General features: G+C 43.1%; 1 protein-coding gene across 1 annotated transcript in view; it reads left to right on the top strand.

Annotated features, from left to right (window-relative positions):
- CD247 (CD247 molecule) overlaps positions 1-24,637 on the top strand; it is a 79,566-nt gene that overhangs the window by 36,600 nt on the left and 18,329 nt on the right. The window contains exon 2 of the mRNA XM_014598992.3: positions 24,518-24,621. Within this exon, the coding sequence (XP_014454478.1) occupies positions 24,518-24,621 (104 nt within the window). The remainder of the gene's footprint in view (positions 1-24,517; positions 24,622-24,637) is intronic.

Below are 24,637 nucleotides of genomic sequence, written 5' to 3' on the forward strand. Positions count from 1 at the left end.
TTTCTCTCCTTCTCACGTGTGTGAGAGAGAGGGCTGAACAAAGCCAGTTGAAGCCCAGGGTGCTATGCCAGCAATTTGTTTGGCACAGTAACTTGCTGCTTGTGCTGTTGCATACAATGAACTGCTGAGACATACTTTGTATAGTTAAGTCTAGAGTGTGCATGCATAGCTGTGTGCACGAGAGTGAGAATATGCACGTGCATGTGCTGCGGTTCCATAAGGAGAATGTAACGACGGATGAACCACAAAGGTTTGAGGGGTTGATTTGATTTGGAAAAGTGGTCAAATTTTATTTGAGTTCTGTGGTTCTGGACAACTTCACCAGAGCAGTGTCTCCTGACCTGTATAAGACTGCAGGTACTTCTGTTGCCAGCCTGATACTAGCAGTTTTGCACTTCTTTTGCTGGTCCCAGAAACAGAGACAACATCAATAATGGGAAGTGCGGGGTGGGTGGGGAAAGACTTGACTATCTTGTGAACTACAGATGTTTGGTGAAGAGTCAACCTAGCTGTACTTTATTCTGTCTGATTTTCTACCCCCAGGCCCACAACCTCCATTGCATGCTTGGTTTGGCTCAAACAAGAACCCACTGAATGTTCACCCATTTTCTGAAATGAAATCCTTTGGAAGTTTGAAAAAATTCACTTCACTTTTGTTATAATGTTACCTTTTTTATCTGGCTTGCCTCTTGCAAACTAAGGATTGGAACCCTGAAATATGGTGCATTTCCTGCTTCACTAAAACTGGTGAATATTAGAATTCTTGAAGGCATTATAGCTGATGGTTTGGTGAGATGACCTCATGAAAGCATCTAAGAGTTCTGATTCTAATTATTCACTTTTTAATTGTGATATACTTAGCTGTATAGCTGGGAAACGGTGCGTGTTTCTGTCCTTCATTTTGAAAATTCGGAGTGTGCTGCTTGCTGAGTAAATTCGGAGTGTGCTGCTTGCTGAGTTAGCTGCCTCTGTGAGATGCAGCTGATTCAGCATGTTGCAGAGCATGTAAACAAGGCTCACTTGCTGTCTGTCCGGGAAACTTTACTTGTTTTCCCCAAATCTAGACATTACCAAGACTCAAAACTGAAGCTGTGTATTTACGGGGGAAGGAGCAAACCTGTCCTGAACTTTCTGAAAGTCTCTTGCCCCTGTTCTATATATACTTATATAAGGAGAAAGACCTAGAGCAGGGGTGGGCAAAATACAGCCCGTGGGCCAGATCTGGGCCACCAAGGGATTCTATCCAGCCTGCAACAGGTCCCTCAGCCCCATCCTGCCCAGGTGGGGAGGGGTAGGGGGAGCAGCCTGGGCCATGGTGCATGCAGCTAGTCCCTCTGCCCCCAGCTGTGCAGGAGGGCTGGGTTGGTGTTGGACTCAGCTTCCTGGCAGCCCTGGCTCCTTCTGGCTGCTGCTGCCAATGTTGCTGCTCCTACTGGACCATGACCTGGTGCCCTGCACCCAACCTCTGTCCAGGAGCACTGGGCAGAGTGGGCGGGCAGGATCTCTATGGAAATCAGCCCAGGACCCCCACGGGCAGGGCATGCTTGGCTGGGCGGATGGAATGGGGCTGCAAGTGGGTGGAGAGTGGCATCTAGGAGTGGGATGGATGGCCAGGGCCATGATCGTGGGGCAGTGACAGCAAGGAGCTGGGGCCTGTGGCAGAGCCATGATTCACTCCCCACATGTCTCTGCCCAGGGCCCTCCTCTGCTCTGGGCTCCAGCTCCACACTCACCACCCCATAATCCTAGTCCCAGCCCTGCCCTCCTTTCTTGCTCCTGCATGCCATTCCCCACCTGCCCATGGCCCCATCGTATCTGCCTGGCTGACCGTGCCCTGCCCTGCCAGCGGGAGCCTCAGGCCAGTCTCCATGGAGATCAGGTCCACCCACCCACTCCATCTGGTACCCCCAGCAGTGGGTGTGGAGTGTACAGGTTTGGGCCACATAAGATCAATTGCTTCTCCCCCGCCATGCTGGGCTAGGCCAGCACCCCCCCTCGCCACCAGGTCGGACCGTGCAACAGGTTACCAATACTCCTTAAGTCACCCTCCAGCCAAAATAATTACCTACTCTTGACACAGTTTCTGTACCAGTGGTCAGACCAAACTGGTATGAACTTGCATGGTTTCAGTTTCTCTTCTGATTGCTTCACTTCACTGGTGTCCTCACCAGCTTCTCAAAAAGGCAGATATAGTCTCGTTCTTAAATGCTCTTCTACAATTGAAGCTGCAGGGCTGTTTGCCACGTCCTGTCCTAACCTGCTAGACACCTGTCAACACTGCCTATTAGCCTAGAGCCACGTCCAAGAGCTCAGTCTCCAAGGCGGACTTGTACAGTGTAATGGCTGAGCCACAGTGAGGGCTGAACCTTTTAGCTTAGGCATCAAAATCTTTTAGCTCAAGCTCATGGTTTTATCTCTCTAATTTTAATTGTAATTGGTATTTATTTATTTTATGGTCTCATCTCTTTGCTGATGACCTAACCAGGAGTGTCACATTTCAGTTGTGGATGAAGCAAGTGCTGTAAAGAAGGCAGCATGAACTAAATCATGTCAAACAAGTAGCACTGCCTGTGCATCAAACTCTCTCTCTCTCTCTCTCTCTCACCCGTGTCTAGCGCTGTTGGGGAGGGGGCAATAAAAGCAGCTCTTGGAGTTGCAGCAGGACCAGACCCTCCTGTGCCCTGCAGTCCCCCTTTGGGAGCGTAGCCAGCTCCGCGTCCATTCTCATGTTGACCTACAGGCTGTGTTCTGCCTCAGGTCTCAGTAAATGGGAGAGGCCATCTATCAGAAGTTACTGCTGTTCCTTCCAGCAGTAATTTCAATGACAAATGTACCAGATGTGGTATGACTTTCTTAGGCAAACATGCTGTTCCCTTGAAATTCAAAAAGCCCCAAATACAGTAGTTCTAGGAAGGTGGTGTCTCTGGCTGTGATACAGGGGGAATACCGCACAGCCTGGCTATGGTGTAGTGGAGCATCGCCTTACGTTCTATCAGATGAAAGCGTGTGAAGCACTGAGAAGCCCCCAAGTTGCATAGAGCCTGAATTAAGGCCTCTTCTATATTTAGTTTTTTATGAGGTAACGATTTTTTGGGTACTACAGCTCGCAGTTCTCTTGAATCCTTCCTCAGATAAGCTTGGTGTTACCTGTCTTTGATAACAAGCAGTCTCAGATGTGTGTTGTGCTGGGGCGGGCGGGCGGGTGGGGGCTAGATTAACATCTGTCTTTAAGGAAAGCGTAGCGACTCACTGTGAGGCTTCAAAGTGACAGCGGGGGTGTGCACATAAGTGGTGCGGGGGGAGGGAGGCGGGGGGGCAGCGAGAATGTCTCTGCTTAGATACTATGGTTTATCAGCTTCAGGTGAGAAATTAATTGACAGGACCTGGTGGTTACGGACACAGTGCTTTTGTGGTCAGTTGTTACAGAAGCAAATCCTGCTGCTTGCAGTTCTCTTACCAGCATCTGGGAACAAATCTGTGTTAAACAGAAGTCAGAGGTCATGGCTTTAGCAATGGGATTGAGAACCCAGTCTAGCTTGTAGAAGTCCCATGAGGGTTCCCATGACTCAGCTGGCCTTGAGCAAGGAAGGAAGAAGAAGGCTGATGAAATGGAGCAGGAAGAGTTGACCTTATTCAGCGATCCTTTCCTTGGTGGCCTCCTATCCTTCTAATCTGTGAATGGAAAATCCAGCGGGTGCAACCAGAGCTCCGTGGAGTGAAGCACAACTGGAAACATGATAGGAGAGCCTAAGAAAGTCGATGCAGTCTAGGACCCCCTACTGGCTGGATTGGTGGGGGGAGAGAATAAAAAGGGCTAAAACTAGCCTCTACTGCTAGACCACTATGTTGGCTTCTCTGCAGACTGACTGTTATTTCTGGAAGACATTCATGCAAATCCGAGTCAGACTTACATTGCTCTAAGGTGCTATGCTAGGAAGAAGTTCCCTTTTTTGGGAATGATGGGATTTTCCGAAGCTGGAATGGAGCATAGCAGCAGGTACCCAGAGAAAACACACAGCCAGCATCATTTCGCTTCCCTCCGATTCCCCAACATTCCCTCCCATGGAATCAGACTTCCAAGTACCAATGTAACACCCCCTCTGTGGGCCAGGTAAAGCAAAGAGGGCATGTTCAGATGCCTCATTGATAGACAAATCCTTTAATATACCATTTTTAATATCTGAGAGCAAGTTTGGTCAGGAAGCAGAGTCAGGATGTTTTGTGCATGTGTGTGTTTGTTTTTTCAGCCTTTTAGAAAGCTGTTGCTCTGTGTGTGTGCTAGGGTGTATTTTTAACTGGTGTTGCTTTTGTCATAGCCATTCCATTGTGAATGGTGTAGCTGATTCTTGATTGCAAGCAAAATCACCAGGAGCTGATAGCTATTTGCCCGCCTGCCTGTGAGGTGGATTTTTGCAATTTATTCGGAAATAGCCCTTATCCTTGGAGGAATGTTTCTCCTAGCCTCTGGCTTGCCCTTGAGAGCTCCAAGATCTGCAACCTCAGAGCCCAGCCGCTACAGGAAGAAGGAAATATTTGGAGTGTTCCAGGATTACAGCATCAAGTTCTGAATTAAGTTGGCCTGTGTAAACCAGGAAAGATCAGATCAGATCCCACAAGCAGCACATAGAGTTTGGTGGAGAAGGGACGGATAAAAAGAAGTTTTCCAAAAGGCTTTTAAGTTAATATTTAAGGAATGAAGAGTGTCTCTTGTCTGCACAAAAGCAATCCTGCAGAAGAAAAGAGAATGGTCAGGAAAGCAGAATGTAATGGCGCTGAACAGATTTGATAGGTACATGAAATGAGTTTTCCCACCTGCAAAGGACAATAACGTTCTTTTCTCCAACATGTACCTTCAGAGTTATTAGCACCCAGCTAGGCTGCCCAATGCACAAGGTGCAGACAGGAAATGGTAAGCCTGAAACTTGCACTTGTTTGATATTGCTGCTGTGTTTTGTTTTGTTTTATTTGTTCGTTTATTGTTGGCCTTTTCTAAAATAGCCCACTCAGCACTGATGGAATTGTTGAGGCTGAGTCTCTTTCAGTCCTAGGAGTTCTATTTGTCTAAATCACTTCCCAGTGGAGCGAAAGTCAATGAATAGGAGAGCTTCATGTTTCTGACTAGTCTATGGGTAGATGTAAGACCATTTGAAATACCTATGGTCAGTGCCATAGGAAGGAGGGAGGTGGGATGAGCTGGGCAAGTGCCCTGGGCGCCGAAGCAAAAGGGTGCCAATAGGCTCTGCCCAGCCACGGTGGGGTGTGTGATGGAGCCTCAAGCTGCTTGTTTAGGGGGCTCTGGGACAGGGGAGGGCGGCTCCTTCTGCTGCATGCACTCCTGGGCAGGCATGGAGGGGCACGTGCCCCTTGGATCTGTACTCAGGGTGAGGGCAGGCTGCCACTGTGGGCTTGCCCTGGATGCCAAACTTCCTTGCTATGACACTGCTTCTGGTTATTACTTTGTGCCAGTTTTCAAAATCTCCATTTAAAAACTTTTCTTCTCTAAAGCTCTTACGGTAGGCGTTTAGGAAATGTTATACATCAGGTGTTTGTGTGGGACTGCAGACATTAACATCACCCACCTCTAAATTAATGTTTAGGTTTTGGTTCCTATCAATAGTTTTTACTTTTGAAATAATCCTAAATATGCTTTTACAGCAGTCTTGGTATTTTTCTTCCTTGGCTTTGATGGGAGCAGGATGGGATTTTCAGAGAGTATGGCACCCAAAAGCAGAGGAGGAAAAGAAAACTCCAAATCTTCAGGGAAACTTGGGAATTAACTGGCCCCTAATTTTATAATAGTTTTACTATATATTGCGGATTTACCCAAAGAAACTTGTCTGCGTATGTCCTGAGACCAACACGGCTACAACCTACATCTTTATATATTGTGTGCCCTGCAGTCCTTCACTTGGTATTTGTTTTTCTTTTTCTTTGCTGGTTTGAAAATGAATATACAACAGACTTTCAAACTTCTTTGAACATTTGCAGTGAGAATGAAGATAATTGTCTGTCACAGTCTGTTCTCAGTTCTGCTGAAATAAATATAGAGTCAATCATTGTAGTAAGTACAGTCACTCTGGATTTACAGAACTGAGAAGAGATTAGCCCCATATGTTTACGATTTCGTTCAAGCCTCTAATATTTATTTGCTACTACTAAATTATTGAATGGCAAGAATCAAACTGCTGTTGTACTATTAAGACTTGACTGTAATTTGTATTTGCAGTAAATTCATGGGTGTCAAGTTTGACCTTGATGAAATGAGAAACTGCTCATTTCCACGCAGATAATGTATAACTTTCAGTAGAATTTCCTTACTTTCCTGGGATTAATTAAAATATTAGAATTGTTGAATTTCTAAAATATAAGCTGACGACACACATTGAAAAAAGTGTCAGTAGATTTGAAAAAAGATCTCGCTCTCCCTTTTTTCTTTTTTTTCTTTTTTAATTCCGATTAGCTGTTCCCTTACATCAAGGATTACAAGCCATTGGGTACGGAATCAAATCTTGCCCCATATCTAGTTAGTTGATTGTCCTTATTTTTCAAAAGAAGGCTTAAATAGTTTAATGAAATCTCCCTTGAAAGCTGCACAAATTCTAACCTCTGAGCTACCAGTCTATGGAACGTACATTTACCGTATTTGTAAGCCACAACCAGTTTAGAATTTCGTTTGCATGGGGGTGTTCAGTAACATATTTGCAGCTTTGACATAAGGTGCCAGTCTTACATTAAACCCCTTGTTCACTTGCTGTCCAGAGTTGGAACACATGGTATATTAAAAAGGGCAGAACTTTCTCTAGGATTTATTAGGCTCTTGGTAAAACATTTTTTTTCCCTGTCCAAATTCATTAGCAAACACTTGGTAAAGCATATTTTAGATTTACCTGCTAAAAGGCAGTATTTGTGGAACATTTCATATGCTGGATATTTATACAAAGATGAAGAACGTTGTCCTAAACTGGTACAATCTAGGTCACTAATCACCGGGCATATTAGTAACAGAGGAACTTTCTCTTCTCTCAGTGGCTGGTTGTTTAGGGGTAGTTAAAGCTTCCAGTGTTCACATTCTTATGGTTTAAGAAGAAATGTTAAGAGAAGCCTGAGAAGAGTTTTAGGAGGTCTCTCGCACTGTTTTGGAACAAGGTACATCTCCGTGTGTGTATGCATATGTCAATGAGAATTTAAGGAAACAAAATGCTTGCTTTGACTATACTGAAAATCTCATTAATGGTAATACTACTACAGGAAAATAAAATAAGATTTATGTTTTTGGTTTTTTTATAAATAAGAAAAACAGTTGGAGCCCTTAGGTCTAGAAATACTTTTGATGCTGTATATAATAATATATATTGCAGGTCACTTCATGGAATCTGGGAGGCACTGGCACTGTATGTGTGTTTTGTGTCTAAATGATGTAAAAGTGATTGGGTTGCACAGATCATGATGTCTGAAGCGTCCAATTTTGTATGAATAATGTGAAACGACCCCTGTTGTTCTAGGCAGAAGTGTATCCATCTAATCCATCTTTCATCTAATGTGTAGTGAAATAATATTACACTACATACTGGATGACTTTATATCTGTATTCTTCAGTGGAATTTTTTGGAGACTTGCATTCATCCATGAGTAGAATTTGTCCTTTTTCAGTGACCTAGGCTGTCTGGATTCTCTCCCTTTCCTGATTTTGCTCTCCAATTTTGCTGATGTAACTCTAGCATGAGTGAGAAGTCATTAGTAATAATGTGCACAGTTGGGAATGTATTTACATAAAAATAAGGCAATTTAGCATTAAAGGTCCTGTAGAAACTGTGTTGCTTGCTCATTTATAGGCATCTGCACATGATTTGCTATTGTAGAACAAATTATAAAAGTACTCTGAAAAGAGGGCAGAATTTCTGCCCCCAACAAAAACCCTGTAGCAAACTAAAGGATTTTTTATTTTACAGTGACATATACTAATAATATCTCCACAGCCTACAAAAATTCAGCAATTTCTTTCCAATAGAAAACACTTCCTTTTAATATTAATCACAACTGATGTGAAGTTTTCAGTATAAAGCTAAACTTTCTCCCATAGTGTATTTGTGTGTGGATATAGATATATATTATACATATACAAACCTACACACGCATATATGCATACCTACATACATGCATATATATTTAATACAGAGAAATATGAACAGAAACATTGCATAGTTAGTGCCTGTGATTCTTGGCTTCAGGCCCCTGAATGTATGGTAGCTAGTTAGGCGGGAGTACATGTACAAGGCGCTTAGAGGCTGCTTACAGACATTTAAAAAGCCCCAGGTGGAATTGATCTAAGTTACGTGATTTTCTGTAAATGGCATAGTTTAAATCAGTAGTGAACAAAACACACATTTGCCCTTTTGGGGGTAGGGGGTGGAATCTTAGACTGGGTTCCACCATTTTTAAACCAGTCTTTGCATGCCAAACTTCTGTTTTGTTGGGGGTATAGACCAGTTTCTGATCACTTACACCGATTAAAAGTATAATGTTTGTACCTGGCCAAAGTGTTTATGTATGTGTAATTTTTGTGTTTAATTGTTACTGTATACCTATGTGTCTCTGCGTGTGTTGTATTCTCTATGTATACTTGCTCTGGGCTGAAACCTGCTATCCCTGAAGCAAATGGGGAGTGGGTTTGAAGGAATCCTCTCGACTCCAGTTCTGATCCTTGCAAGTGGGTCCATTCTGTGCCCACGCTAAGTACCTGTAAAATGCTGGATTGATCCGCTCTGTAAAATGGGTCCACTCCACAGTAGTGACTGCAGGAACATGGCTTTGAGTGGGAACAGCATCCGGCCATTTATTTGCATTGCCTTGTTTTGCTTGGATGACGGATGTGATGGACCTCAGTATAATCTCCTTTATATCCATCATTGACTTTAATAGCGTTGCTCCTAATTTACACCAGGAAGAGTGAGAGAAGAACAGAAATGAAGGGGTTGTGTTCATGAAAGCAAGACAACGTTTCTACATTGTTTTCAACCTGTGCATTGAAATAATTGACCATCATTTTAAAAGTGACATATTGGATGGCGTCATATGGTTTTAAGTAATTTAACAAATATAAGGAGAGTTGGCAGGTCTATACTTCCAAATGAAAAAAGCCGCCTCCCCCCTTGGGGCCAAACGAAACAGCTGCAGTGGTGCATCTTGTAGCACCTAACATTTTCCCCACGGGATTTTTCATGCATAAGGAATACAGAATGAAAGCTAAAAATGTGCATAAAATAGAGATACATCTACAAGCATTTAGCTATTGAAAGTGAACGACAGATAGCTTTGAGAAAAAATACTTGTATTTGCAGAAAATGCATTTAATCATGTCCTGCTCAAACCCAATACACAGTCAGACCGCCAGGCACACCATGTACCTAATTAACTCGACATGTAGTGGACACTTCGGTAGCAAAAAATTTAGTATTTAGCAGCAGATCTAGTTGTTTTTCTAGAGGGTACACAGCAGAAAAACTCAAAAGAAGAAGAAAAGTAGTAAGTATCTTTTCTATTTTTTAGGCTTTTAATTACTTGGCATTCTTTTATTGCTCAGAGTTAGTTTGTATGAACTGAAAAAAATAAGTTTCAGTGATGCAGGATGAAGCAAATTCATAGGTGTGAAAATAATACTATTTTAGTTCCACGCAGAAAGTAAGCCTGCTAAGTGGCCCTGACTGTAAAAGCTACTTCTAAAGTAAAATATAACATGTAACCATAAGAATAACCCAACATGGCAAAGATATTGAAGCACAAACAGTCTCCAAAAGAAAATCAATGACGTTCTCCTATCCAATTGGAACAAGTGTTAAAGACCATTAGAGAAATAATTTATTTTATGAGCTCTGAATACAGTTAGATCTATATAAGAGTGATATGATCCATGAGTGTTCACAGAATAGGTTAAAAGCAGAATGAGCACATCTTTCTGTGTATTTTATTTTTCTGACTAGGGTGGAAAGACCTTTGCAGAAGCGACCCTATGTCTCTACATGATCTGTAAAATACCATGGAGACAAAAATTATTCAACTCTGTGTGTGCATGTGTGTGAGAGAGAGAGTGTGTACACCATTCCACAAAAAATATACAACCATTGTGTTTTACTGAATTCTCTGTATTTTTGTTTAAGATGCTCTGAATCTATAGGACAGCATTTGTTTCTTTTTAAAAATACATTTTTTTAACTTTATCTAAAAAGGCTACACGTTCATTTTCGGACACTTCCTCCTAGGCCGACTTGAAGCCAGAGCACATATAATAAACTGTTGGGTCTTCAGTTTTTCTTCTCTTTTTACAGTGAACAAAAGGTAAGACACAGCACTCAGTTCTGCAGCTGTTCCTTGTGCATGGAGTTCTCACTGGCATCAATGGGTGCTTCATGCATGGAGTGGGTGCAGGAATGGGCCCCATGTTCTCAGGTGAGCTGGCTTGGGGCTCCTTTTTTTTTTTTTTTTAGCAATGCTATTAGGTATTACAGTGCAGACAGCATTATACAACTTACTGTAAAACTGAACAGTTGCATATTTTGGGGAAGGATCCAGTTTTAAGTAGATCCACAGCACCAACTTAAAGAGCATGAAGTTATTTTGAGACTTAATTTTTAGGTAAGGGGTAATTTTTGATAATTAAACTTTAAATGTGTTCAAATCTATAGCATACTGTACAAGTGACATCAAAATCCTAAACAGCCTTGCGCAGACAGTCTCATGCTTTCAGTATCAGGTTGTTGGTCATAGCAACTTCATTTGATACAGTTACACAATTAATATATAACATTAATGAGATAGACATGAATGAGCAAAATGACATGCATGAACAAAAAGCTAAAAAAGTAAAACCAGACAACTTTGCAGAAATATTTTTGTGACAGTTTTAATCGCTTGTAAACTTGTTATGAATTATCATTGTTAGTGTATAGTAATAAATGGATACATGCAGTGTAGATCAAATTTAAGATGATAATGCTAATTTTGGTTATGTATGAATATTCTGTTTTACCAAATGCGAGTTACTGCTTGATACGAAGGAATGACTTATTCCTTTCCTGTGAACCTGAAGAAAATAATCCTTTGCTATAGCATCCCACAATTTTCTTCCATCCTTCTCTCCCAAAGCCACCAGCACTTGATATTTTGAGAGGACTTCAGCACTCCTGAGAGTTAAGTAACTGAACTTTGTTATCCCTGCTTTATGAATGATGAAATTAAGGGACAGAGGGGTGAAGTGTGTTGCCCAAGGCAGAAGTAATCTATGATGAATCGGGGACATGGATGCTCCTGCCTCTGTCTTTTCTTGCTATAAGCTTTCTAATATGCTTGTCTGTTCCTCAGAAAGAGTCCAATCTGTCCAGTCACACACATGATTCACCGTGTATGAGCGAGAACTTCAAAAATTGGTTTATAGTGCAAACAAAATGGCACTAATGTGAGTTAGCGTTTTTCAAACCCACATGTTATGCTAATTTTTGTACAGTGATAATTCACTTTGCATATCAAACTGGGGAGGAGGGTATATCAAAATACTGTAGACTGTCATGTGCTATTAATATGAATACTTTCTACCTCAGAAGAAAAAATTATTTCAGAGGTGGTTGAAATGATCTCTTCCTTCCTCAAAGAGGACTTGAGGGCTTAACTAAGTTTAATATTTGCCTTTACTCTGTGATCCTCTGCCTGGCTCTGTGGAGGAGTTAAGCACGAGTATTAGTTGTTTTTATTGGAGCTTTTTATTGGAGCTGTTTCATATTCATTTTGCAGGCCTTATATAAAAGGAGTCTAAACATTCAAAAATGTGTTCAGGGAAAGACTCTGAGCTTCTGGGAGAATGCTGAGGGCAGATTATATGAGGGCATTAATAATAAAAAATGGAAACCTGCAAACTCAACCCTTCTTGGTACTGCACATTTTTCTGTAGTTGCATATATGCTAGCTACACTCCTCTTTTACCACATGAATAGGGAACATAGATGGAGGAAGCGAAACAAACGGGACTTCATTAAATGGGACAGCAGCAGGGGATTAAATATAATAGGAAGGTCTGCTTTTAAACCTCCACCTACCTTACACCTAGTTACCAAGCTTCCACCATTGGGGCTAGTACAGCCTTCCTGTCTGAAGCACAGCCTCCCCCTTCTCTGGCTCAGGATGCTTTAACTCTTTCTCTGCCTGATTCCAACCTTCAACTGTGCATTAATATACATTCCTCTGCCCCTGACTCGAAGTGTACACAGAAGCTTGCATGAACTTATGTATCCATACATGACTGGTTAGAAATCATCTTGAGACATAGTTTTGTGGGAGCCAGTACATACAGAACCTTGCTGTACAAAATTCGAAACAAACTTACGTACATCACAGAGGGTTTATAGGGCTTCGCTAATATTTGAAAAACCTATTGGGAACCTAGAATGAAAGATGCCTTCAGAGGGCAGATTGTTACTGTAACTTGAAACCAAATATGGATGAGTTTGAATGTAAAAAACTTGCACCCTTCCACGAGCTAAATGAAGGGTCAATGCCTTTTCTCCTTGCCATGGGCCAGACTTGGCAGAAAGCAATTTCTGGGAGAAGGCAATAAGCATGCTTCAGGCCCACAGGACAAGGTGTGTTTTGAATAGAGCCTTATCACTTTTTATTAAGGGATGTAGGAGCAGCAGCAATGGTAACTATAGCTCCTTTGATCCATGCTGATTGTCTCACGACAAGCAGCATGTGAACAGTCATTCCTGCTCGTATGTCATCTTCCAGGCCAGTGACTTCTGTGGCCCTAAAGAGCATATATACAAACTCTTGTGGCTGCAGTGTCTGGACCTGTCCCTCAATCCCTATTTGCATTGTTTTGGCTGACTGAACTGGAGCAATGTCCCGAGTGGCCTTCAGTCTGAGGATGCCCGGGGCAATCAGAGTTGAGTTTGGCTTGAGTGAAGGAGAGGGAACACCGAATCTTTGACTGCCAGAGGGTTCCAGTCCCTGAACCGTTTTCTCAGAAGCAGAGAGAGCAAAGCCCTGCTTTTCTCCCCTGCCCGAAGAGCATGTTTCAACACCCTGCTGTTGTGCCTCAGATCTGCTCTTTTGAGATCGTTCCTAGACATGAAAAAGTTACTCAGTCTCCTGGGGCTCATTCAGTCCACTCTTTATTGTGCTGAGGCTGCTAACAAGAAGCCTGGGCTAAATATATTTCTCAGTTCTCAATACTTGAGCACTGTTTGCTTTATTACTAGGGAGCAGGTACACTCAGTGTTGACATGAGGAGTATTAGGAGACAGAGGTTGGGGTGTGGGAGATGCCAGCTTGGGACTGATGCATATACTGTAATGTTAAGCATCAGGAGTGAGCTGAATGCTGCACTAGGCAGTCCCTGCCCATTGCTAAGGGCCTTTATTTTTTTGGTGGCAAGGGGTTAGTTTAGTTATGAAATTCCCTTCTTTTTGTGGAACTTCCACCACCACCCATGAGTGATTTTGTCCAACAGTGAACTAAACCAGGATGCTGTTCTGATAAAGAATATTATAGTCCGACTTGCTTGATGTCCTCCCATTACCCCTAATTAAACATGTCCTTTCCCTTTCTGTTTACACCCTTAAAAGTCTGTAAGTTGTCTTCACTCCACAGTGGGTGCATCTAGATGTTCATTAATGCGCTTTTGCTACCAAGCATTTCATTTAGTACCTCCAGTGTGAGGTACTAACTAAATGCGCATTAGGCTGCCCTAATGCACACTAGCAAAAGCACACTCTTTTTTAAGTGATGCTTAATGCACAGTAGCCTAATTTTACTGCATATTAGAGTATTAGCATGATTTTTGACACAATGCTCTAATATGCTCTAATAGGTTACTGCACACTAAAGTGCACATGTAGACATGCAGGCATGTCCAATCTTTTTTCTGGGCTTTTGGCTGTAACAATGTTAGCCTGTGCAGTAATTAGAAGTGGTAAAATTTCTGCCACTCGGGACACTTAACTAGACACTTGTTTAGACTTAGCTAAACAATCCTGGTTTGAACCTGTTTTAACCTGTATTGTCTCTTCCATTGTTGATGGCAAGGACCTATGCTCAGACCAGAAATGGAACAAGCTGCTCAAATACACCTATAAGCACTGAAAACGGTGACATGTCTTACATATGTCAGTTGGAAGTCCCTGGATAGGAGGGCTCTGCTTTCATTGTGTGTTCAGTTTGTCACTGGGAGCCCACATCAGGTTTTGCTTCAGGAAAGCCCTCTGAGCTGAGTTCTTGCAGAAGTGAGAAATGAAAGAAGTTGCTTTTTCTGAGAATGACTGACTGTTTTGATGAAGCTAGGAGTCCCCTTCCAGAGATGAGCAAGATGCCTCCTCTGCTCTGCTTCTGACAGTGGGTCAGGAGATGCTTAGCGATGAGGGTGGATGCTATGTGTTAGGGTACATGAACAGTTAATATCCTTTCCCCTGCTCAGAGGGCTTCTGGGAAGGCAGGTGATTTTATTTTTTCCCTTTTCTCTCGCTCACATGTGCTATCCCCTTTTTAGCAGCTTCTATAACCATATGCTGCACTTTTAGAAAAGTGTGTATAGTCTTTTCTATGCTAGGAAGGACTCTGATCTCCATGGAGATTGCCGTGAACCTACACATGGATGAACGGAGCTACTGTATTTCCCTTCCCTGGAACCGGCTTTACCCCTCACAAGTCAAAAATAATCCTTTGTTATTTTGTGTGCTCCCATCAGTGCCAACTTTAAGGGTGCCTAAACACTGCAGTGTCAAGAGCTTACCAGGACCTTAGGAACTGCACCCCAGTGACCCCAAATGGAGCAAACCGTAGCTTCCTATATCTTTCATGTAGCACTTCCTGAGGCCCAATGCCCATATTTTTTTTTATCTGTGTATCCTGCCTAGTCAAGATAGATCATTTGTCTCACAGGTGCTGCAGTTTATCCATTTTTAAAGCCTGAGGTGCCAGCAAAACTGCATAAACCAGGCTGCACTTTGGCTGTTTGGGACTGCATAAGGAGTGACACAGCTGGTAGCAAGCACAGGGTTTCTCCTCTGCCCTCAAATAACGGCCAGGAAGCAGAGAACTACTGCAGCAACATCCATGGCTTTTGGTCATGCTTACTCGCTGTAGGATGCAGCTGGCTTGAAAAGGCAGAGCAGAAAACCCAGCCTGGAAACAAATCCTTGGAACTCCCTGGTTGTGCTGTGTGATGTGACCAGTCCATGAAAAGACTAGTAGCCCTTGCATACAGACAGGGAGAGCCTCCTGAGTTTCCACTCCCAGGTGCGCACAGCAGCTGCTTGCCTTTTGCATTAGTCATTTTTCATTTCCTAGGAGTGTCTGCTAGACCCATTGTGGTTCTGCACTTGCCCACTGACCAGCTCTGATATGCATGGTAGGTAGCCTCTACGCTAAATCCCTTCTTGGCTCTCTCTCCTTCTGACTGATTCATCAACACTGAAGGAGCAATCCTTCCCACCCACCCCACCCATGAGAGTGCACCCCAAGTCTGTTCAGCCCTAGATTCTCCCGTGATGCTTCATCTTGAATGCTTGACATTTTAGTGAATGATGAAATTGTTGGTTTGGTTTGTACTTAAACTTTTTCTTTCCGCTGCTGAGCTGTATTTGGGAACAACTCCTCTCTGTTTGCATCCTTTCCAAAGGAAAGGAAGCCAGGGCAGGTATCTGAACTGTATGTCTGGAAGTCGGGAGACTGCTCTTCCGCTTTCGTGCTGAGTGATCTTTGGGTAAGTTATTTGTAACTAAAAGTCTCAGCGCTGGTCACTGCTTTTGGGTGGGTCAGACTTCAGATGCTCAGCTTCTGGAAAGTCTATTTCCATAGAACCTGATGTGTTGCCCAGCTGCAGTTTCCACAGGTTGCTTGGGTATCTGCCTCTGTTGGGGAAGTCAGCCACACAGTGCCTGAAGAAAGAAACACAAAATAGTGACCATTTTAGAAAACACTGGATTTAGTTTCTGCACTTCAGTTTTTCTCATTTTGTAAAACTAGCTTTATAAACATGTTTCAAGCCTTAATTTGCAAGGGAATTTGCATTTCTTGAATAGAAGGCGCTATAGAATTGCACTAGTTCTAATATTCCAGAACTAGTGACTCCATCACTATCCATCCAGGCCTGAATGTACAAGCAACGGTACCTAGGTTGAGAGGGCGGAGGGTGCCTATAAAACTACAGAATCCCTCTTTGCAGATAACTTGCTATCTAAGTACAAGTTACTGGGTTGGGGTGTGCAGGTGTGTGGCTTTTTTCCCTTGACGGTTGAATAGAAAACTAAATAAATGTGTTTTAGGTCAAATTCCTTTTTCTTTTTTTTCTTTTTTTAACCCCTTTTTACAACTTGCCACTTTTTTTAAATGTAAGAAACTTTCTCATGAAAACATCAACAAAAAATAATCATTTTCAGCTTTCCAAAAAGTGCGTGCATCTTTTTTTCTGTCTCTTGTTTGGCTTCATTTGTCTTGCATGTCCAGACACTTTTGTTCCTCCCCTTCCCCTCCCCATACCATGCCCCCCAGTTAATTTTTGAAAAGTACATTATTCAGTAATTCATTTTCCTGGCTTTAAAGAAGATTTATTCTTCAAATGTTTTTTGTGGGCTTCTGCTTTTGTGGCTCTACCCTTCCATAAAGCATCCTGGCTCCAAAAGAATGCATCCGAAATGAGGACCCTGCGTTTGTGAATTGTGTGCGTGGGCCCCAGTGGGTACTTAACCTGAAGTTAAGGATGAGTTTTGCTGAATTGGAGCCGAATAAACACTGTCTGCTGTGGACTGGGTGTTTGAGGAGGGCAGCTCAGCATCTCCCCTGGAGGACTGAATTTTGTGCTTCCTTTGAGGCTACAGGAATGAAACGGCTGCATCACAACGGCTCTTATTGATCTGAGAGAGAGAACCAGGCTCCACAAATTTAACATGACTTTCAGAGATGCCTATAAAATCTGTCAGCCTGGGTGGATGCTGCAGATCCTATGGTGGCTTCTGTCAGAGGAACCTGCCCTTGTCTCTAGTGTGCTGTAGGTGAATAGTTTGAGAAGTTTGCCTAGCACCTCTCCTTCAGAAGCACAGCTTGAGATCAGTGAGCTCAATGTGGTGAGCGCTGACCAGTTCTCCAGCAACTCCAGAGAGCAGCATTTGCAGAAAAACCTGTTGCTCTTTTTAGAAAAAGGATCAGGCTGCTTATAGAGACTCCATCGCTGGTTGTCTCCATGCCAGTAGTGGGGGCGCTGCACGTGTTTGTCGGATTGGTAGATGACTGGGAGATAAGCCCCTGGGATTGCAACATAGCACAGGAAACCTTGCACTCAAAAGACACATCTGCCAGGCCTGAATGGAGGGGTTTGAAACTGCTCTGGGTAACCACATCGAGCAGCCTCTGAGCGACAGCTCTTTCCAGGCCAGGGTTTACTGCTGAGCTCTCTTCTACCGTCAGCATGGGCCTCTCTCTTTCTCAGGCCCACGGGTTTCCTTTCCTTCAGTTACTGTCTTTTTTGGTTCTCTCTTTAGTGAAAGTGGGTCCTTCAGTTTTTCTTTATAAAATGGCAGTGGCTGCTCCTGCTCCTGCTCTGTGGAGCACAAATGCTGAGTAAGAGGCTATGATGTTTAGGACCCAGTGAGTGGTATTTAGATCCGCAGTTGGAGGGGACTCGGAAGCAGGAACAAGTGCACACGCAGAAGAGGAAAAAGGGGGCCAACCCAGTTGACACCTGCATGGAGAGCCAGGCTACTTTATATTGGGGAGGAAGATGAACCTTTGTTTGGGAAGGGACTGGGTAGAGGTTTCCCAGTGCTCTAGGTAAGATGGGAGGAATCTGTCTTAAGCACAGTGTAAAGAGCAGCTTCTTGCCCCAAAGCCGTGACTCCCATCTCTCCTGCCTATTCACCATGTCTCTTGTCCTATCTCCTTCCTCCCTCTGCCTTGGCAGCCTCTGCCAGCCTTTATGCCAATGGCTCACATATGTCTGCATGCTGCCCCCCGTAAGATCACTGACCATTTTATAGGAGGCTTTACATACTGAAAGCCCTGTTTAGATATTGATTTGATCTGCACTGCATCCCAATGAGGTAAGGGAGCCTTCCCCATTTTGCAGGTAGGGCAGCTACAGGAGAAATAAAAGCAGTGACTTGCACCAAGCTGTGCAGTGTGTGAGTGATGGAGTCAGGATTAGAGATGGGAACACCCCAGCACCCAACCCAGTGCTTGCTTTTCCTGACCTTCCTGCCTTCCTAATTGGGGAACACTTGTCTTTGGCTTGTGTGCAAGCTCTTGTACGTGGGTCTCCTCAGTAAAGTGTCACTGTCTACGTGTGCACTGGCATTAGACTGCAGTAAACTAATTAACTCCACCATAGGATAGTACTGTTGGGGATAATACTGTCCTATGGTGGAGTACGTAACTATGCTGAAACATGTGTGTAGACACTAATTGGGAGCATAGATTGTGCTTAGTCAGCCCAGCTATCTGGAGGCTAGTTCAAATTGCTAGTTCAAATTGCTACTGTCCTAGTTCAAATTGCTACTGTCCCAGGTGCACATGTAGATGCTGTGCCTGGGAGCAGTTTCTCTGGTTCAAACTGCTTTGGAGTTTATGGCATCACATTAATTGCACATGTAAATGCACCCAGTAGTAATAGTGGTAGTAGCACTAGTATTACTATTACTACCTGTCTTAGGCTCATGTGCAAGCTCATGTGCAAGCTCCTGTATGTGGGTCTGCCTCTAGGGACCCAGCTCTACTAGTGATGGCTAAGGGAAACTGCAGACTGGCCAGGAAAAGCTTAAGGAGTAACCTGGGATGATGATGGGTTATTATTATTTACCACTACTAACAATAATAATCCAAATTTGGGAGAATCATGCTGTTTAGAACATGGGGTCTGACATGGGCAAAGCTGTGATGGCCTCAGTGGGATACGGTCACAGCAGGTGATTGTTGGGACAGAGAATGAGGAACAGCCCCTTCCCCCAAGGTGCATACAATGTAAAAAATGGGCACAGTTGTGTTGCTGCTCTGTAATCTGGGAAACCACAGGTGGGCAGCCTGGGGCACAGCTGCAAGGCAAGGGCAGCTGCTGTTGTATGGTACACAGCAGATCATGGAGGGGGTGGGGAGCAGGGTGGCTCTCAGGGAGGTGCCAGGGTTTAATTTGTGGCACACCTGCCAAAAAGGTTGGCCACAGCTGTTGTAGACTATAAATCTAAATAACAGTGGGTGCATTTACACACTTTACTGCAGAGTGGACTAATTAGCTTCTCAGTAAAGTGTCACTGTCTACATGTGCACTGGCATTAGACTGCAGTAAACTAACTAACTCCAACATAAGATAGCACTGTTGGGGATAATACTGTCCTATGGTGGAGAACTGAACTGTTCCTCATTCTCTGTCCCAGCAATCACCTGCTGTGACTTAATCCCACTGAGGCCATCACAGGTTTGCCCATGTTCTAACAGCATGATTCTCCCACACTTGGATTCACCTGGTTGGTAGGATAGCCACTGTTTTGCTGAAGCCATTCCTAGACACCTCACCTGAAATTAATATGCAAATAAACAATTGTTATTACTGACACCTAGCCCAAGTCCTGTCTGTTGTTGTAAATTCAGCCCAATTGTATGCTAGTCACTATGTTATGACAGGCCAATTCTTGGATGCTGGGCATCTGAGTCAGGTGTCCAACCACACTCTGGACAGAGACCTTCCCCAATTTCTGGACCATCTGAATGAAAACTGAATGGGTGGCAACTTTACTGCTTGGACGCGGTAGCAGAATTATAAACAGCTGAGGACTGGGAAGTCATGTAATCCTCTGTTCAGTGGGGTAGAAGAGACCATGTTTGGGCACTACTGGAAAAAATGACTATTAAAGGAGGATGCCTGTGATATTTTAAGGTAAAATTCATAGAGAGGGGTTTAGTAAATGAAGGCCTGTTAATCTTTGAGACTTTGACATTTGTTTTAAAGGTTCAGTCTCTGTGCATGTGCTCGTGAGAGGGAATGCATCTGGGTTTAATGTAAAAGTGTTTGTGTGAGAATTACCTTGTATTTGGGTGGGACTGGGTGTCTGTGCTGTGATGATGCCTTATCATCCACAAAGAGCCAGTGCTAACTTATTGCACCTTAAAACAGTGATTTTCAACTGGGGTACCACACAATGTTAGCACTGGTAAGTTTACAAGCATGGTTTACAAGATAAGCCCAGAGAGTTCAAATAGAAGCCCGTAGCAGAGGTTTTTCCAAATTCTTTTCAACAAAAAAACTGCTCCATTATTCTTTAGTCAAAAAAGAAGAGCTGGCATTTTCAGAGGACTGCCTCAAGTCTATCTAGGGGTGTCTTGAACCTAAAAAGGTTGAGAACCACTGGCTTAAAAAAACAAGAATTTTTGTTGCATTATATCTTCTAAAAGAAGCGTGTATAAGGAGGAGCCTGCTGTCTGCACAGTTGAAGGCGTTACCACTTTGCAAATTTATCAGAGCCAAAAATGTATGTTTGACAGAAGATCACAGCAATACAGATGTGGGAGTCTGAAGGCAGAGTTGCAAACTGGGGAGTCATTTGGAGGCCTGCACAGGGTTTGCACTTTTTTTTCCTTTTAATACTTCAAAATAGATATTTAATATGATTAGCATTGACCGCACTTACCACAAGCTGTACCGTGTATGTGCACTTATGTTTAAGATATGGGTCTCCCATAGAGTGTGTCTGTGGAGCCCTGTCACATGACAGCTCGAAGGGCAGGCCACATGCCACACACAAAGCAGGCCTGACTCTCCCCTGTGACTTGTCTTTTGCCACCAGCTGCATAATGTAGAAGTGCAGCTTTCAATAGGGTTACAAGAGGGCTCTCTGTGAGCTGCTGTCTTATGGGGTTCAGTCAGCTGGGCTGTGCAGTGTCCATGCCTGACAGCTGTGGTGATCTGGAGCCCAGCTCTGCATACCCACGCTCACAAACATTGGCAATGTCATTGCTGGGGCCTGGTGGTGCACATGTTATGGAACAGAAAGTGATTCCACTTCCAAGAGCTTTACCGCTGACCATAGCCCTGCTGGAGGGAATGGGGTTACTTGTAGGACTATCAGCTGCTCACATGATTATGGATCTGCCAGAGATGGGTGCGTCACATTTTTCAAGGCAGTAAAACCAAGTCAGAATCTACAAGCAGGACTGAGCCCATGTGTGCGTGTAGCTGTATCTTTGCTGTGCCGTCCTACTGTGGACCTGCCCGTGACAGTCTGACTAAAAAAAAAAAATACTGATTGAAATTAATCTACCCAGCCTTGCATCTTTGAGTGGCACTTTCCCTATTACAAATATAAGGAGTTGACAAACATATTATTTCTAGCTAATACACAAATGCCAAGAACCATTTTGCCATTTATGGGCTTTTTCTAATCTTAGTCTTATAATGCATCCTGTGTGACAGCCTAGCCAGCGTTCTGCAGCAATATTCAATAAGATACCCACCACTGAGCTCAAGTCTCTTTCCTCAGACACAGGTAACCCTTTGGAGGATGGGGACTTACATAATACCATATTTATTCAAATGTAAGATAAGGAGATTCTCCCGCCCCACCCCGAGTCAGCATTGGGAAAACAGCTCATCTTACATTTACATACAAAGAAACCTCATTAAATACATTGCTTATCATTTAATCGCTGCCAAAAGCGGCATGTGTTCAGTAATGGAAACCAACTATGAAGTTGATTTAGATGTGTGTTTATGGAGAGCCTGTGCTAAGACTTGCAGCAGTTTAAAAAAAGGTAAAATGCATCAATGCTGGATGAACTAGATTATTATAGACATGCTTGTTTCAATGGCAGTGTTTTCAAATTTGTCCTTCACTTCCATGTTTTCAGGAAGAACAGGGTCTAGCAATAAAAGAGGGCAGGGGAAGAGGTTACGTTGGGAAGAAATTGGGAGGGCAGAGGGCACTTGATCCCCCAGATTTATTTTCCCTGCTGTAGCAGTGGGAGGGGAACAAATTCAAGACAAACCTCCAATAATTAGATTTTATACCTGGAAAATTATCTCAAATTTATAAATTTTTCATATATGGAATCTAATTACTGGAAGGTTGTCCTATAATCAGGATCCTCTTACATACTACTGTGTAGGGCATTCACTTAGTTGGGCAAGCTGGAAAATGCTAGCAGTATAAAGATTAAAACTAACTTACTAGTACACACCTTGGTTTACCCCAAGGAGTTGGTGGTTATGTATACACCATCATGGGCACCCTGGGCTTTATTGAATATACAAGTGTGGCCCCAGGTATTCAAGTACTTGCATAATGTTTCTGGGTTGAGGCATGTTCCACTGGAGAAGCAGGGACTTAGAGGAACATACTAGATTTTAACAGTGAAGCAAGAAGTTGTTGAGTTACTTGATGTGGCCTGAGATGGCAACAGTAAATGGGGTTTAATCGGCAAGAAACAAAAATAGAGGATTGATGTACTAAGGGGAAGAATCAGGTTTCTTTCTCCTCCAAGCTCAAGGGAGTTTGAGACGGGTCACTTTTTTGGGGAGCCCTGTGACCAGCTATCTCCATCCAAAACAGTGCACTGTGTTGCAAAGAATATGCGCCTTGGGCTAAGCCTGCAGAGACACTGTGGTCTGGTCAAGGAACTGGATATGATAGTTCTAGTCTTAGCTCTGCTGTTGATTTGCCATGTGACCTTGTGTTGCCTGCCTCTACTTTCCTGCATGTAAATAGGTATAATCCCCCATCACAAGGAGGTGCGTTGTGCCTTGTAAAGTGTTTGACATATCTGTGAAATACATTCGAGAAATGTAGTGTCAGGATCTTATACCTCTTTATTTCCTTAACTAGCCTTTGTACATTTGTTTCTACACATGTGAAATATTTTGAATCAAATGGCAAGAATTGTTGTGGTGATACCCAAAAGCTTGTCTAAGTCTTTCCCAACCATATAGTTGGTGCAATAAAAGGCATCACGGTACCCTTTTTCATGTCTTTGGGAGAGAAGCAGACACAGTGGAGCTTAGTAGCAGATGGAACAAAAGGTTGTGTAAAACTCTGTATGTAAATAAAAATGGGATATAAGGGAAATTTTCGGGTAGCCAACAGACAAGGGAGCTGCAGTAAAAACCTAAGAATGCTGATTCTTAACTATGGAAAACAATGAAGTTATTGCTGCAGTGTAACATTCTTGAGTTAAACACAATTAGCAACAAATACTCATGCCATAAAACAAATTATTGTATCATGTCTGCCCCATGAACTTATAACTGCATGGTGATGTGTTTATGCTGAGGTTGTCCATGTTTTACCCAACTCCTATGTATACAGTTCCTAAAAATCAGTTGCCGCTATGTTACTGGGCATTTTTCTCCTTCAGAAGGAAGACTTCTTTCCTATTTGAGTATAAGACCCTCTAATATTATTTGCAAAAATATAATAACAGGAACTAGTCTTAGAGTAAATGGTCTATGTGGGGTCAGAATGAAGATCAGTGTATGGGACTTTCTGTTCTGTGCAGATTCTTGTGCCACACTCCTCATACTAACAGCACAACACCTGGCAGTGCATTAAATAGTGTGGTTCATAGAAACTGCAGTACTTATTCGTTATCTTTGTATGGCAGTAACTATGAACCACACAGGACAGATCGCAGGCTGATTAATCTCTCTTTGTATATGAGTTTCCCAGGCCTTACTTATTCTAGCTAATCTTATCTAATTCTGCAGGTCAAGGGACCTTTATTAACTTCTTCCAATGCTTCCTAAAAAGTACACCTCTATTTTTTAAGTAACTATGATCTAACCTTCTCTTTAGAGAGAGTTCTGGACCTCCATCTGCTGAAAGTTTTGGACCTGAACGGGTTGGGATCCAGAGCCAACTAGCTGAGCTCTGGCCCCTTGAGAGGTGAAGTTGTGATTCTAATAGCAACTGCTGGAGTCCAAGAATAGTGATGCCTGCTGTGTGATGTGGATGAGGGATGTACATTTTGGTCATCCTAATTGTATTGTATGACTTTGGTAATTTCTCAGCCCATTTCTTAAGACTGCTTCTCTGTCAGACCTTCTGTTGTGTTTCTGAGGGGAGCAGGACAGGAGATGGTGTTTCTGTCCTGCACTTTTTTTGTTTTCAAAACTGTACATGTTTTCCTAGGTAAAGCAAAGACCAGTTTGTCACAAAGCTCAGCATGGAAACCAGGTCTGAGATCTGTCATGCTTGACTCAGAACACAGACTTGAACCTGGGTCTCCTGTAAGTGGCTTGACCATCATGCCAATAGTCTCTCTGGCTTGTGTTCACTTCTTCATACTCTTGGTCATGCTGAAAACTGCTTCACATGGAGATAGTGAGACTCAGCCCAGAGCAACCCTATAGCATGGTGGGTAAGACATTCTTCTGAGACGTGGGAGACAGGTTCAAGACTCTACTCCATTCAGTAGAAGGCAGCAATACCATATTGCATGCATAGGCTGTGCTGTGTAATATAGGTGACCTTGTTTATTAACGTGTGGTGTTTCTATTCAGATGCAGCATCCCTGGGACTGACAGACCCACGCCTGTGCTACGTACTGGATGGGCTTCTCTTCATTTATGCCATCATTATTACAGCCCTTTTTGTGAAAGCTAAGGTCAGTCTAATCAGCA

Source organism: Alligator mississippiensis, chromosome 1, assembly GCF_030867095.1.
Source record: "Alligator mississippiensis isolate rAllMis1 chromosome 1, rAllMis1, whole genome shotgun sequence".
NCBI classification, from domain to species: Eukaryota; Metazoa; Chordata; order Crocodylia; family Alligatoridae; genus Alligator; species Alligator mississippiensis.